Genomic DNA, 16,725 nt, shown 5'->3' on the forward strand with positions numbered 1-16,725 from the left:
TTGCTCTAATGACAGTCTGACCACCCTGCCACCCTCAGTATATTTTGTGTTGACCAAATAACAAGCAACAGATCAGAAAGAAAAAAAAAAAATCGCTGGGTATTTAGGTGATCAAATAATGGTTGAAAAAAAAGAGAAGCTCATTGTGACAGGAAATGCTCTTTGATGGTGTATTCTGCAGTAGCCAATCAGACACATTTGACAAGATCGCCACACCTTTGTGTTTTACTAAAGGGTCTAGTGTCTGAACGAACACAGTCACCATGACTCTGTTGTGGCTCACGTTGTTGCTTTTTCATGAAGGACGTAGGTATTCTTTACATGATTTGAGAGAGAATATTTTCTAATTTAAGTGTCTTAAATACGTATTTTGGTTCTGTTCAGTCTAACATTGCTTTTTTTAATGCTGTCATTTTTTGTTTTACGTGTTCTTTCCCCAATATAGATACTCTGGTTCCAGTGGTCACAGTCGAACTGGGTCAGTCTGTGACTTTGACTTGTGATTTTGCCATGAAATATCAGAGCAGCACGTGGCTTTACTGGTACAAGCAGAGTGCTGGAGATATTCTGACTTTAATTGCGATGCTGCAGACAAGTATAAGCCCCAATTATGGACCAGAAATCTCTGCTTCAAAATTCATTGTAACATCAAATGAGCACCACAGCAGCCTTACAATTTTCAGAGCAGTTAATGAAGATGAGGGGATGTATCACTGCGCTCAAATGGACAGACTTAAATATATATGGAGTGGGACTTACATATCAGTAAAAGGTAAATCAGTCATTTTTATCTTCCTTTATTTTTAATATTTTTTAACTCACAAATTGACCAGAGGGTTATATCATCTGAAATCCAACTAGACGTGATTATGTTACTGAAAAATATATCTTCAATAATAAAAAAAAAAGGTATGACTCAGTGAATCAAGTCTTTAGTGGGTAATTTGTTTGATACAAGCGTAAAATGATTAATTATAATGTTTTTGTGCTTTTAATATAAACATAAATTTTTTCAATTTTACATTAAATGCAGACTGAAAGTCAAAATTAATTGATTTCTTTGAATTGTAGAACTTAAACTAGTGAAAATGTTTAACCTGACCTTTTTGTACCACACATCTGTCTATAGAAAACACATTTGGGAAATAGGTGTCTCATATTTGATAGTCAAATATTGTCTCAATATTTGACTATGTTGTATTTTTTTCATAACTGATGTTTTAAATCCATCTACCGTCAAGATTAAAGTACTTGCTAATTTTATTCCCCAAAGAATTTCTAGTATTACTCTAGAACGGTGTTTTAATAGTTCACTGACAAATAATATGATTATTTCACAGGAATGTCTAAGAGGACATCAAACTACACTGTTGTTCAGCAGCCAACGGTCTCAGGTCCCGCCCGTCCAACAGGTTCAGAGACTCTGCAGTGTTCGGTTCTCTCTGACTCTGAGAWCACAACCTGTTCAGGAGAACCCAGTGTGTTCTGGTTCAGATCCAGATCAGAAAAGTCTTTTCCTGACATGATTTACACCGATGGAAAAAAGTCTGAAAACTGTGACAAGATATCTGACTCTCAGAAGAAATGCTTTTATAGCTTCTCTAAGAACATCAGCTCCTCTGATGCTGGGACTTACTACTGCGCTGTGGCCACATGTGGACAGATAATATTTGGAAATGGAAGTAATCTGGAAACTAAAGGTATAATATATAAATTAATTAATAATGAAATAATAAAATAATTTAAGTGTTTGATAAACTAAACATGTAGTTTCAACTATTGCATTTTCACATTAGCTGTAATTGTAAAGTGTGATTGGAGTTTTTTGTAAGTATGATCTTTTTGTTTTCTCATCTTCCAGGATTGAGTCTGGGATCAAAGAAGGCCATTATAGTTATTTTCTTCCTGTCTGCTGCCTTAGCCATAAGTCTGATTGGTATAGCCGTCCTGTTATGCTCCATCAAAAGAAACAAGTGTGGACATTGTCAAGGTAATTCACAATAATTTTCTTGTACTTCTCAATAAATTACCTCTTTATTTAATCTTTTTTTTACATTTTTATTTAATTGTGTAGAAGCTGTTATCCTGGACCAAAACTGTGGCCAGAAAAGGCAACAGGTAAAATATTAGGCCTTTTCTTTTCAGATGTTTTGACACATTTTAAAGTAGCAAATCAGTTTTCTGAATTTTTATTTGCCTTCTCTTTAAATTTTGTTTATTTGATCTTCTTAGGGAAGGAAAGACAGAAGGATGTATTCTGCAGCTGTTTTCACCCTGATGAAATCTGACAACATGGCAACAAAGAAAACAGCAGAAACACAGATGATGTTTGCTGCAGTAAAAGCCTACGGATTTTAAAAAGATACCCTTTGACCTTTGTGTTGATTGACCCAGTTCATTTTGTTATGAACTATGTTTTAAATCCCAGATTTATTTTATTGGATCCCTTTGATTAAACTGTTGTTTTACTTAATTTAGGCTTTTTTTTCTGTTAACATAGACATTGCTAAAATCAAGCTATTGTTGTGGACACATAAATAATGTGGAAATAGATGCGGTAATAACAAAATAGTGCTTCCGGATCGTTTGTGTTTTATGGATTTGAGTAAAGACATTTTTACAAACAATGGTATGTTGTCATATTGTGGATATTGTGTTTGTTAATTTGATTTCTGTTTTGTTATCTTCTGGTTTTGGTTTTCAAATTAATATGCTCACTGACTTTGTTCTGCTGAAACAAGTCGGTTCCTGCATCCAAATCAGCAATTTTATTTTTTTTCCCAACATGTTAGATGTTTCTTATTTCTCAATACCAATTTCTTATTGTTTGATGTTCTCATAAGCTTTCTTTAGATTATTGTCACATCATTTATTGTCTTTGATATCATTGCACTCCTGTTCGCTTTCAGATGTTCTCTGATAATCCTGTCAATCTCCCAAATGCTTTATTAAAATTAAATTTTCATTACATTTAGCTGATTTAATGTTTATTTGTATTAACCATCTTCAGCCTCATCTAATTATAATTTAACGATGATGGTTAAATAGTATGAAAAAAAAAAATCAAGATATGTCTGTATGCATTTTAGTTTAAAGCTACTTTTTGCAAAAGACAGTAAAATATGTCTTCTGCAATATAATATATGTACAACTGTATTTTTCTTTTCAGGCAGAGCACAATAAAATGGTTGTTTCCAGAGACGTCAGGAACAAATCTTTACCTTCTATGAAACTAAAAGATTTAAGATTAAAAAGAATTCATCTTGATTTTAACTTTTCCACATTTTTGTTATGCTAAACTCAAAATTTTGTATTGCTTTATTTGTATTATGTGATTTATGTGTTCACCAGCATATAAAGCAACCTCAAGATGATTCTATCAACCCGGAATAATATCTGCCCCTCAATTTTTGTATGATTTTATAGTATTACAGCCAACATGTCAACTTAACGAGACCATTTTAAAAACATATGCGTCTCACTGAAAGGTAGATCGTTGTGGCAGGACGTCCTCTTTCAATGTATATTTTGAAATAGCCAATCAGATTTAATCTACATCTACAAAACCGCATCTCCTCCTGTTGCTACAGCGTGAGGTTTCTTAAGTAGGCCTTGGCAACATGATTCTGTTATGGGTCCCACTAATTCTGCTTCATCAAGGCTGTAAGTATCGCTTTTTGAAGTAAAATCCTCTCATTAAACTGTGTACATCATGTTTTTATTTTATTTATTTTTATTAAACCAACTCTTGTTGTCCATTTGTAATCTAATACAGATGCCTTGGTTCCAGTGATAAGAGTTCAACTGGGTCAACCTGTGACGGTGACATGTGTTTTAAGCGAGGCGCTTCAGAGCGTCAGTTGGCTTTACTGGTACAAGCAGAGTGCAGGAGATACTCTGAAATTAGTTTCAATGCTGCGTAAAAACACAAACCCCACGTATGGACCAGGATTTTCTGCCTCGAGGTTCAACACAACGTATGACGACAAAATTAGCAACTTGACAATCTTGAAGGCCTCAACAGAAGATGAAGGAATGTATCACTGTGCTTACCTTAACTGGCTCCAAACTATGTGGAGTGGAGCTTATTTGTCATTAAAAGGTAATGAATGCAAAAAAATTACAATTTTTAAAAATGAAATGATCTTTGTGTATTTTTCAATGTGAAGTTAAGGCATGTGACTGAGATGAGTTGAAGTACTCAAATGTTTTCTGTCTCTGAGCACACAAAAGATAGTAAAACATTTTCTCCCATGGTGTTAAATAAATATACATATGCATATAAATGAAGGCATAATTTGATCAAATGTTGATTGCAATATACATACATGTAAAATTAAATGTCAGTTTATTTTGGACTAAGAAGAAACTATTATTTCTATATTTCATTGCAACCTTAATACATTATTAGTTAAAAATAATTAAGTAAATTAGATTTAAACCCAAAAACATGGAAGTAAAAACACATTTAATTCTTTTGAACATAGAAACAAGGAGAACATCAAACTACAAAGTTGTTCAGCAGCCTGCAGTTTCACATTCTGCTAATCCAGCAGACTCAGTGTCTCTGCAGTGCTCCTTCCTCTCCGACTCCGACCAAAAGCCATGTTCAGAGGAACCCAGTATGTTCTGGATTAGAGCTGGATCTGACAAACCTTACCCGGATCTCATCTACACTGAAGGAAAAAGTTCAAGAACTTGTGAAAAGAGAGCCGGCATTCAGAAGAGATGCATTTATAACTTCTCAATGAAAGCCAGCTCCTCTGATGTTGGGACTTACTACTGTGCTGTCGCCACATGTGGAGAAATATTATTTGGAAATGGAGCCAACCTGAATATTCAAGGTAAATGTGCAATTTGATATTTTTTCACTGAATCATTTGAGTTTGTGTGAGAACAAGAAATCTACATCACTTATTTAATGTAAATCACTTGTTTACTTTTAGCCAATTTGGATGCAAGATGAGTGTGATGATCATTGATGTCTGATTATTATTCTCTTTCTTGCCGTTTCTACAATAATGCTACAGAATCAGGTGTGTGGCCCTCGGAGGCCATCACTGTCACTTTTGTCCTGTCTACCGTTTTAGCCATATGCTTAATAGCCCTATTTGTCCTCATCTGCTCCCCGAACAAAAGCAAATGTGAACATTGTCAAGGTAATAGAAGATAATTACTCTGTACATCTCTAGAAGGAAAGTGTTGCTTCTGGATTATAATTATTTTTGCTTCTTTTGCTGTCCAGCTCCTGCTAAGCTGCAAAAACCTCAGAACAGCCAACAGGTGAAATGTTGACACTGCTTTTCATCAAATGTTTGGACACATTTTGCAAAGTACAAACAAGTTCCCTTCTTGACCTTATAAGTTGTGCTGTAATTTTTCTACTTAGAGATTTGGAGACAGACGGGTGTACACCGCTGCAGTCTTCACCGTGATGAAAACGGATCATAATGCTGAAAAATCACCAGAAAAAGAAAAGTTTGCTGCTGTAAAAGCTTTTGGTCTTTAAAAGATGTCACACAAGCTTTTCTGCTGAATAATCTAAATCCACTTTACGTTTATTTGGAGCAACATTTCAAAACTTTGTGCAGAGTATTAGTTTGAATAATTATATAAGGACAGTAGACTTCATTACTGTATTTAGACTTTTTTTTTGTTAAACTAGGACATAGCCATCTATCTATATGGACCTTGTGGGTTGTCTGGCGATCTGTGAAGTGGTGGAATATCCATTGATTGTGACATTATTAAAATATCAGGATATTAATTGGTGAACAGAAACGTTTAGCTGTATCAGAAGTGTGTGTTACATCCACATAAGCTACAGAATCTAGGGTTTTCCTGAACAATATTATAATTTGACAAGATTGAAATATTTTATTCAAAAGGCGATACAATATAATGGTTAACAGATGTTGAAATAATCTAAAGATGTACAAACAGAAGTCATTGTCTGGCTGTAATGCTCTTCAATGTTGCATGTTACTCAGATTTAAATATGTATAAAACATTGTCTTTTTTGTTCTAAATGTGTTTAATACATATCTGTCTTTGACAACTTGTCATGGACACTATACTTAACTATTTTACATAATTTTTCTTTAATCTTCAATTAATTGCTGCATAAACATTACACCAAATATGCATGAGAACTGCTTGGTAATGTGCACCAACTATGTGGGGAGGAAAAGAACTTGTAGTTTGGTAGTTTTGCAATTTGACAGACTTCTGTACAACTAATATAGGGTATAATCCCCATAGAAGATAAAAAATTTGCCCTAGTCAAGAAAAAACTAGAAAGTTTGTCATTTGATAAATGTCAACATTGTTCTATGTGTTTTTGACTATTACATACTTTGAGAAAATATTTTACTTAATACTTTTAGACAGCCATAACATAAATATGGTATACTAAAAAAAATTCTTACTTCTAGTGAGTCGAGCAAATACATGTTTCAATTATTGCTTTAATTACAAAAATATAAAATTATCGTACAAAAATGCTTAATACTATATATACTCAAAATACTAGTACAAATAATGATTTGCTTGACAATACTACGCAAAAAAAATAGTGGAAAGGTATTTTTCAGTCAGTGAAAATGGGTCATTGCAGCACAGAACTGTGGTGTGTGCATTTTCTGTTTCAGCCAATCACCTTGATTTGAGCCAAAGATTGTTAACCTAAATCTGAGTCAGAAGATGTTGGTTGTTGCAGGAGAAAGGTAACTAGACACAATGTTCAGAGGACTGACTGCTATTTATTTTCTAAGCACAATGGGTGAGTTCACGTCCTGTATAATCTAAGAATAACTGAAATACGTAAAATTGTGTTGTTTCATGTCTGCACTTTAGTGGCACACTCATTTAATACAATGGTTGCTGTTCTTTATTTTAGTTGTGCTTCCAGCCCTAAAGGTTCCTGTGATTCCTGTGATTGAAGCTGAACTCGGCCAAACTGTGAATCTGACATGTGATACATCTGGTTGTGATAATGGGTTGTTTTTCTGGTATAAGATGAATTATGGACATATGGCCCAAACAGTTTCTGTAGGCAAATTTGACAAAGTGAAGCTGGATCAGCACTTTCCAAACTCAAGTTTTCAAATTGACCAAGTGGCAAAGACGCATTTTCTCACCATAAAAAATGTCAGCAAAAAGGATGAAGCAACATATTTATGTCAGGGAGGATTGGTATACAAAATGACATTTTTGAATGGCACAAATTTGGTTGTCAATGGTAAGACATATTTTTTAGGGTTTTGCTGATTTTGGATTTATACCTAAATGATGCAAGTTTTTAATTGCTCTTTTTATAAAACTTTTTTTTTTATACTCAGATTCTCAAAATAAGAAGTCTTACCGTGTGAATCAAACTTCAGACATGAAGTCGATTTTGCTAGGAACCAGTGTGACTCTGCAGTGTTCACTTTTCCCAGAGAAAAAGGAAAAAAGAAGCACGGACCAGTGTGCAGATAAACACGATGTGTTCTGGCTCAGAGCAGAATCAGAATCTAATCCAGGATTCATCTATGCTGATAAAAAACACTGTGTGGAGAACAAGCAGGAAGGAGCTGTGAATACCGTCTGTCCAAAACTACTGTATACGAAACTCATCGGACACTGGGACTTACTACTGTGCTGTGGTCACTTGTGGAGAGATCCTGTTTGGAGAAGGAACCAACGTGGAGACAGGCAAGATTTTAGGTACATCTTTAATAATGCCTTTTCTTACATTTACAATTAAATAAATCCTTAAAGAATTTAGAATAAGACATTACCTTGAATGACTAATAATTACTGTGTTGTGGTCAAATGTGGTGAGATCCTGTTTATGAAAGGAACCAAGGTGAAGACAAATTTGCATTTAGGTAAAACAAGTGCCATTTTATATTTTATAGGTGCATTTTTCTTTAATCTACTGATATCTACATGAAGCGTAAACAAACAAAAAATTGCATTTACAGTAATAGAACGTTAATTCATAATTTTCCTTTATTTTCCATATGCTCCAGGATAACCTGCATTATACTTTCAAAGGTTTACTATAGAATGAATCCTTAAAGGCAATTCTAAATAATTCAGCTATAGACTGAGTTTGGAGCAAACAGTACCTGATAAATTCACAGTAACAGATAAAATGTTTTAAAACTAAAAATAAATTACAACCAAATAGTGGTAAAATCCTTAGGAATGTTTAACATACAAATATTTCATCATTCGCTTTTATCTGAATCACAACATGCTCCCATTGCAACAATATGCAGATTAATAAAACCATCTGTGAAGATTTTTAAATCAAAATCTCAAATCACTCTTCTAGATTTAAGTAAACTTCTAGAATTTACCCGAGATGTTAAAATATTTGTAATATTTTCTTATTTTAGGACAAGAAGTGCTCCTGTCTGATATTGTGCTCGGAGGACTTTTGGCTTGTTCTGTGCTGGTGAACTTCGTTTTGATTTTCAGCAGAAGTAACAAAAAGAAGTTTAATGAAGATAAAATAGGTTTGTTGTTTGTACTAATCTGTTTACAATACACAACTTCAATATGTATCTTGTGTGCATCTACATGCTAAAGTGAAAGTAAATGAGTATTCAATGGTATTCTCTTACAAGTGTCTTGAATTCAACTTTTGTATTGGTTACTGATCTGTAAACTAAATGTAGACGAGAAACCTCTTAATATTTAATGGACTATTAGTTTACTTGTTTACTTAAAAATGTTGGACCTTTATTCATTTTTGTTCTATAACCCAGCTGCTGTTGAGCTGCACGAAATCCCTGGTCAGAAGAGAGAACAGGTGAAGTATTAGCACTGCTGTGAAATCATACATGCTGATAAACTTGTATCAAAGCTGCTTCAATTTCTTATTTAATTCTAGATAAAAGACAGGAGGCTGTATTCTGCAGTCATCTTCACCGTGATGAAAACGGCAAAAGACAAAAGATGAAGTCTGCAGCAGTAAAACGTTTTTGTTCAGCATAACTTTTGCAATGATCAATCTTGTACATAATTCCTTGGAGTTAAACATCACGGCAGTGTTCATGTAATATAACATTTTAATTAAAAGAAGAGGACATTGGATGCATGTTTTCTCTGGTTGCTTGTGTTTTCACTCAGATTAGCTTAATGTTTTCAATGCATGGACAAAATGTTTGAATGTGTGCTGATGTCTCAAATCCAATAATATCAACAGTTGATTTTGGAGGATTTTTAATTGTTTGAAGTGCTGTAATGTTCTGCACCATGTTTATAATATGTTTGCCACTATTGTGGAACTTGGAATGAAGTGCCTTGCCAATGGGCCCATCAACACGTGACGGAGATGCTGGAATCAGATCCACGACTGTTCACTTGTACAATGACTACTTTACCCACTGAGACACTTATGTTTACGAGATTCCTTTGTTCTGAATAGCCCATCAAAACCAGTATAATTTCTTTCAGCTGTTGCTTAAATTCTTTGTTCTGTTATGTAAATACCCTATTTACATAGGATGTGTTCAAATTCATGTCTTTTTTAAGATCTACAGACCAAAATCTGTAAACGTCAGCCACAATGAACAATTAGCTGGTGCAGACTTTACAGACTTCTTTGATTTTTCTTTTTTTTTTTTTTGTTCTTGCTTTGGAAGATTTGAATAAATATGTTAATTCATCTCTTCCTGATTCTTGTAAGATACTTTTTACCGTCACAGCAATGTATTAGCAATGGTAAAAAAATAAAAAGTTTCAAAATGAGTCTTAAGTGGCTGTCTGATAAGGCTACATCTCCTTGTTTTTTAGTTCAAATCTAAAATACCAAGATCAATCAAACTTGGAGTGAATTGTTTAACATGTAACACATACAATCCATAATATAGTTTGTGTTATTATGTCTCCACAAAAAGAGAAGATATGTTAACTACTTATTTAAAAAGCTCCAAGTACAAACTTTAACCCATATTTTAAAAAACTTTTGTTGTACGCTCATCTACCTGTGTGATGTTCTGTTAATTTTTTTAAATTGTGGCTTCCTGTTATTCAGCACATTCTCACCTACAGGTCATGGGATGTCTCACTTATACTTTCACAGAGCAGTGTCTAAAAAACAGTCTTTTTCTAAGAACTAAATTAGACACTTTCTTTTGAAGTCTCTCCTGTTAAGAAACTAACTACATTGCACAATTTCCTTCTTCGCATTTGCAAACAGATGCACAAGCCACCAGTTGCAGCGTTTTTTGTTTTTTTTGGAAAGTGACCCACATACAGAGTTTGTTTTGGTGCAAAACTATTTGTGCCTTGTAACTGTGAACATTAAGTCAGTAAAATGCTGTGAGTTGTAACTATATTTGAAGTTTTTCTTTTAGTAATGCAAAACCGTAGGTATATCTTTTCAGATTCTTATGTACAACTCCACAAATTATTTTAGCCATACATAAAAAAAAAATCTTTTGACACCCAATTAATCCCCCCCCCCCCACATGAAACAAATTACTAAGAAAATCTCTTATGGGAATAGTCAACTGTTTTCTATTTAGTGTCATGTCAGCCCTCTAAAAGGTAGTCAAACACAACAGGCATCACCAAATGAACAAAAGAAGGAAACAGAAAAAAGATCCATTGTACAAACAGGACATGCCCTTCATGCCGTTATTTGATGATAGCCAATCAGATTCATATGATAGCTGGGATCACCACATCTCCACCTCTAAGTAAAGAACCCAGTACTGATGACTGATTCACAATAACTTTGATGTGGTTCTCACTGTCATCTCATTATCAGATATGCTAGCACATGTATAAATTTAGACAGAATATGTCCAAACTCAACTCAGCTTGGTTCCTCACAATATAATATTGTTTATTTTTCTATGCCATCTTTTGTTTCACACACATTTCACTGGCGGATTGTTTTCACCACTGTGAAGATATACTTTTGTTTCAGTGACAGTTGAACTTAGTGAACCTGTGACTGACTTTTACCGATGAACATTAAAGCACCACATAGCTTTAACAGTACAAGCAGAGTGCAGGAGAAACTGAAATGAATAATGACGCAGGCATCAAACTGAATTTTTCTTCAAGATTCAATGTAACAATCAGCAAGAAAATCAGCAACATCACAATTTTAAAGGACAAGATGAGGGAACACATCAATGTGCTGACATTGAGCTTTATCACTTCAATAACACATAAAAAGGAATTTATTTGTCAGTGAAGTGTAAATATACTAAACATTACATGTAGGCATGTAACCTCTAATTGATGGCATTTTGATATAGATCAGTTTCTATAAAAGGATCTTATTTGAGAGAGCAGAGAAATGTCCTCCACCTCATTTACAAACTTTAGATGAGTGGTAAATGTCTTCAATGTTTCTTTTCATTTTCTGTGGCGACACTAGTTGGGAAACTCAGATTTTGTGGAAGTTTAGTTTTAGTAAATTGCTCAACAACGTCAACCTGGGAATTTCACCCAGAGAATATTACCTCTTGTTTAAGGCACACAGGTTCAGTTATGCAGGGATTAAAACATCGGAGACTGTTTCAAAATGATAAAAAACCATTAAATTCTTTTTAAAATGTTCTTTTTAAAACCAGTTTCTTTTAAGAATGAAACAAAAGAAATCAAGAAAAATCAAAGAAAAGAAGAAAGTGCAGTAGCTGAGGTTACCGGCCGGAGGGGGCGCTATAGGGTTGGCATCCGCCAAACACAGCAAACCAAAAAAAACCCTTTAACACACCAGACGCAGTGAGACAACCCAAACTCAAGAATCACAGCACGCAGAAGAGGAAGACACYGTCACCACACCMACACCRCCACCGGACCTCAGCAACTGCAAAACAACAAAAGAGAAGCAGTTAACCAATATAACAATCTTAAACCCAATAAGAAAAACAATATCAGCCCGACTAAATAAAGAACAAAAAGGGCCGTAAACAAAATGAGTAAAGAAATAGAAATCAGTCAACAATAGACAATGCAAATCAAAACATCAGGACCAGGAGTGGCCCGCTTGTCACGCCACAACAGGAGGTGAAATGGGTGTGCCGATGCCACACCCGCCGCAGTCCAACTTTAAAAACAATTGTGACCAAGATCAGCTAAAGTGCAGGGAAAGAGAACACCTACCACCAGAATATCAGCGCAACATGCACCAGCCAGCGATTTGTTGCTTTCCGCTGCCAGAGTCCACCGGACGCAAGCCACACAGTGGGAGAACAAAGACACATGCCTGAATGAACGCCGCAGCTCCCTTATATACACCACGCCCACCTTAAGAACCGGAACTTCTCACCTGGAAACTATTTGTGTGGAATTATGTATATTTCTATACCACTACATTTCTTTCACTTTATTTTCTTCCAGTACATATTTACTACTTTTGAAGCAAATGCAGAGTAAAATATTTTCTTCAAAAAACATTTTTGCATGGAAAGTTACACTATTTTTGTCATAAGATTTTTTTTGTATTACTTACCCTTTATTAGAATTTATAGTAATATGCACTTACATCAGTTATAGTCCAATTCCTATTCATCTTTGGGTACAATTTCCAGATGCTCATCTGAATTTATTTAAGTACACCATGGACACAGTACGTCAAAGTTTTGATGAGAACTGTGTACCACCTTCAAAACAAAAGCAATAAAGCTTTTAAAGATGCTGTTTCGGATGGTCGGTGTCATTATCTAGAGTGAAATGAGTCCTTTGAAATCAAAAACCGCTAAATTTAAATCTGGGATTATAGTGTGGTTCAAAGATGCAGCAAAAGCTGGCCTGCTGGAGGCGCTGGCTATAAAGATGTGAGACTAACAAACATTTGCAATTTGTTCCCTGCATCGAAATTTTGTATCATGTTTGCTTATTATCCTGCTTCTGTGTTATTTATTATCTTTAGTAAAGAGCCATTAATAGTGCATGCAAAACCAACATTTATATGAAATGAAAAATAGATTCATAAAATGAGAACAAAAGCTCATTGTACATACAGGAAATGCCCTTTGATTGTATATTGTGAGGTAACCAATCAGGCGCATTTGACGGACAGGATCTCCACACCTCCCTTAGTTACTAAAGGATCTTCTTTCTGAATAAAGACAGTGTCACCATGACTCTGTTATGGCTCACATTGTCACTTCTTCATCAAGTATGTAAGTACTATTTACTTGAATTGAGATATTGATTACATGAAAATATTTTCCTGAAAAACTGGCCTGGACTCTTATCTATATAGTATTGTTCTTTTTCATGTTCTTCTTTACTGAATTTTCCCCCCCCATTATAGATACTCTGGTTCCAGTTGTCACCGTTGAACTGGGTCAGTCTGTGACTTTGACTTGTGATTTTGCCATGAAATATCAGAGCAACATGTGGCTTTACTGGTACAAGCAGAGTGCTGGAGATATTCTGACTTTAATTGCGATGCTGCAGACAAGTATAAGCCCCAACTATGGACCAGGAATCTCTGCTTCAAAATTCATTGTAACATCAAATGAGCACAGCAGCAGCCTTACAATTTTCAGAGCAGTTAATGAAGATGAGGGGATGTATCACTGCGCTCAAATGGACAGACTTAAATCTACCTGGAATGGGACTTACATATCAGTAAAAGGTAAATCAGTCATTTTTATCTTCCTTTATTTTTAATATTTTTTAACTTACAAATTGACCAGAGGGTTATATCATCAGAAATCCAACTAGACATGATTATATATCATGCCAGTAACATACAGTAATTTAATCTTCCAGTATTTTAAATATTTTTTAATTCATGAATTGACCAGTGTAACATAACTTTGTGTGAAATCCAACTGGACAAAGTTATGTTGCTGAAAATGATAAAGTATGGCTCAGGGTGACAAAAGAACCACATTTTTAGTGAGTAATTTGTTTGGTAACAGTATTCAATGTTTAATTTGAATATTTTTGTAAATATGTTTTATTATCAAGTCAATAAAATATTTATTTCATATGTATTTTTTACATATAAAATAAATACAGGCATTTTATTCCATTTTGTGCATTTGTAGTTATTATTGTTCCAAATAGTAAAAAAAAAGTAAAGCATTTTAGTGTATATTTTAGGTACTGTGCAATATTTTTCACCACGTTGGTTATAATCATGGTTAGTAAATAAACTCTTTATTATGTCTAGGGTTATAATATTTCAGATGATCTTTCTTTGTCTGGTTGGAAAAGTAAATAAATCTTTACAAACTGCAAAACCACATTGTTAAAAAATAAAGTCTCTAATTTACGGTAAAATATCACCAGGATATTAACACGGATTGTAAAATTCTGGCAATCACAGCTGCTGGTATTTTACAGTAAGTTATGGATATTTTATTACATTTTTCTTAACAGTGCACAAACTAACTTTAAATCAACAAAAGTATCAAACTGTCAGGAACCAAACTGAAGTTAAATTACATGGATGAAAAACCTGAGCATAAATATTTTCTCTTAAACTTAAACTAGTGAAAATGTTTAACCTGATCTTTTTGTTGCATAATCTGTCTATAGAAAATACATCTATGAAATAGATGTATTTGTTTGTCTTATATTTTATCTGCCTGCTACAACAGTGTTGTGACTTAATTTGTTTGTTTCAACATTTGACTGTTGTGCTTTTGTCATGACTGACATTTTTTTAAATCAATGTGCCATAAAAAGAAATGTTGAAAGATTTTGCTAAATGTATTAAAAAAACAAATTGAGTACTAAAATTCTACAATTCTAAATTCTACAAATTTCCTGGTTATTTTACAATTTACAGAAATTGTAGAAATTCTAAAATTTCCCTGAAGGAAAATACCAAAGGGACTAATAAAGTTTTTATCTATCCGTCTTACTCGGATAATAGTAATAGTAATAGTAATAGTAATAGTAATTACTACTCGGATAGTAATCCTACTCAGTACGAGAGGAACCGCAGGTTCAGACATTTGGTGTATGTGCTTGGCTGAGGAGCCAATGGGGCGAAGCTACCATCTGTGGGATTATGACTGAACGCCTCTAAGTCAGARTCCCGCCTAGACGTAACGATACCGTAGCGCCGCATCGCTTCGGTCGGACTCCGATACCCGACTCCGGYCGGCGAGGAGCGCCTTCCGTGACTGGGCTGGGGSGTGGCCGGACGATGGTCACCCCTCTCCTATCGCGCAYAGCATGTTCGTGGAGAACGTGGTGCTAAATGACTTGCAGACGACCTGATTTTGGTTTTAATATTTAATATTTTTAATATTTCAGTTTGTTTTAATAGATTACTGACAAATAATATGATTATTTCACAGGAATGCCTCAAAGGACATCAAACTACACTGTGTTTTCACAGCTAACGAGTATTGTTCAGCAGCCAACGGTCTCAGGTCCCGCCCGTCCAACAGGCTCAGAGACTCTGCAGTGTTCGGTTCTCTCTGACTCTGAGAACACAACCTGTTCAGGAGAACCCAGTGTGTTCTGGTTCAGATCCAGATCAGAAAAGTCTTTTCCTGACATGATTTACACCGATGGAAAAAAGTCAGAAAATTGTAAGAAGAGATCTGACTCTCAGAAGAAATGTTTTTACAACTTCTCTAAGAACATCAGCTCCTCTGATGCTGGGACTTACTACTGCGCTGTGGCCACTTGTGGACAGATAATATTTGGAAATGAAATTAAAAACGGTATGACTTACATCATTTGAGATATCATTCAAAATTTCTTAAATCATCACAAATAAGTAATTGTTCTCTGAAGTAACATTATCTTGATGGAGACAATTTACGTTATTTGTCTTTGTTTTCTAGGTAAAACAGATGAAAACAACATGCTGCTGGTCACAATAGCTGCAATAATCTGTTTGGTCATTTCTGTAATTTTTAACATTTTTTTCATTTGCTTTCGAACACAAAGATCAGCATGTCATCGATTTAAAGGTTTGCTTCAGTGACTGAATTATACATTTCAAACATGTTATGACAGAAAAAAATAGAATCGCATTAAATAAAAAACACTGAAACTGAGTAATCATATGTGTTGCACCCATGTTTACAGAAAGCTCTTCTTCAGAGACAAGAAGCAACTTTAGTCAAATAGGAAATGATGTAAGTAAAAACCTTAATTGCCTAATTTGTTCTTTTTAATACTAAACAATACATCTCAACATTACTAAATAACTTTGATTGTAAATGTGCTTTTCTAAACAGACTGAAGCTGGACCTGACCTGAACTACGCTGCGTTACATTTCTCTGAAGGGAGAACATCAAGAGGAAAGAAGAAGAGAGAGTTGATGACTGAAGAAAGTGTGTATTCACAGGTTAAAGGATCAGCTTGAATATCTGTCAGCTTGTAAAGAAAACCGCTTGTGAGATGCAAATGCATAGTTAGTGACATAGAAATAAAAGTTGTGAATTCAAGCAGACAACTGAATGAAAGATATAATGAAAAAATTGTGCAGTTTCAATACTTTGTCAAGTTTGTCTACATAAAAGGTAAACAAGATGCCTCGTATTTTCCTTAGGAGTGAAAAATAAAAACATCTCTATAGATCTTTTTGATTTCTCCTCTAAATTTATGTAACTGAGATTTTTGAACTTTTGAACACTGGATGTGTATAACAGTAATGAACAATGTCAGAACTCTGACTCCCACCTCCCTGCAATAAAACCTAAATAATGCATATGTATCATTTTAAACTTTCTTCTTAATTTTTCTCAAATAACAAAATACATCTGTTACTCTTACTTCACATCATA

The 16,725-nt window shown here is 34.4% G+C and overlaps 3 protein-coding genes and 1 long non-coding RNA gene across 4 annotated transcripts; all 4 read left to right on the forward strand.

Annotated features, from left to right (window-relative positions):
* Positions 1-234: 234 nt before the first annotated feature.
* Positions 235-2,576, forward strand: LOC103471764 (signal-regulatory protein beta-2-like). Its single transcript, XM_008420944.2, has 6 exons — positions 235-306; positions 446-772; positions 1,341-1,700; positions 1,862-1,990; positions 2,075-2,118; positions 2,233-2,576. Exons 1-6 carry the CDS (start codon positions 264-266, stop codon positions 2,356-2,358), a joined length of 1,029 nt encoding a protein of 342 aa, XP_008419166.1. The 5' UTR covers positions 235-263; the 3' UTR covers positions 2,359-2,576.
* Positions 2,577-3,620: 1,044 nt separating this feature from the next.
* Positions 3,621-5,509, forward strand: LOC108166621 (uncharacterized). Its single transcript, XM_017307018.1, has 5 exons — positions 3,621-3,663; positions 3,776-4,109; positions 4,492-4,844; positions 5,246-5,283; positions 5,390-5,509. Exons 1-5 carry the CDS (start codon positions 3,621-3,623, stop codon positions 5,507-5,509), a joined length of 888 nt encoding a protein of 295 aa, XP_017162507.1.
* A 2,913-nt stretch (positions 5,510-8,422) lies between these two features.
* Positions 8,423-9,516, forward strand: LOC103471485 (uncharacterized). Its single transcript, XR_534656.2, has 3 exons — positions 8,423-8,507; positions 8,760-8,803; positions 8,885-9,516. It is a non-coding gene; the product is annotated as an uncharacterized LOC103471485 (long non-coding RNA).
* Positions 9,517-13,117: 3,601 nt separating this feature from the next.
* Positions 13,118-16,646, forward strand: LOC103471486 (uncharacterized). The gene is made up of 6 exons (XM_017306973.1): positions 13,118-13,135; positions 13,274-13,600; positions 15,282-15,653; positions 15,777-15,905; positions 16,024-16,073; positions 16,176-16,646. The coding sequence occupies exons 2-6, from the start codon at positions 13,339-13,341 to the stop codon at positions 16,302-16,304; spliced, it is 942 nt and encodes a 313-aa protein (XP_017162462.1). The 5' UTR covers positions 13,118-13,135; positions 13,274-13,338; the 3' UTR covers positions 16,305-16,646.
* The last annotated feature ends 79 nt before the right edge of the window (positions 16,647-16,725 follow it).

The sequence above is a fragment of the Poecilia reticulata genome, linkage group LG10 (assembly GCF_000633615.1).
Source record: "Poecilia reticulata strain Guanapo linkage group LG10, Guppy_female_1.0+MT, whole genome shotgun sequence".
NCBI classification, from domain to species: domain Eukaryota; kingdom Metazoa; phylum Chordata; class Actinopteri; order Cyprinodontiformes; family Poeciliidae; genus Poecilia; species Poecilia reticulata.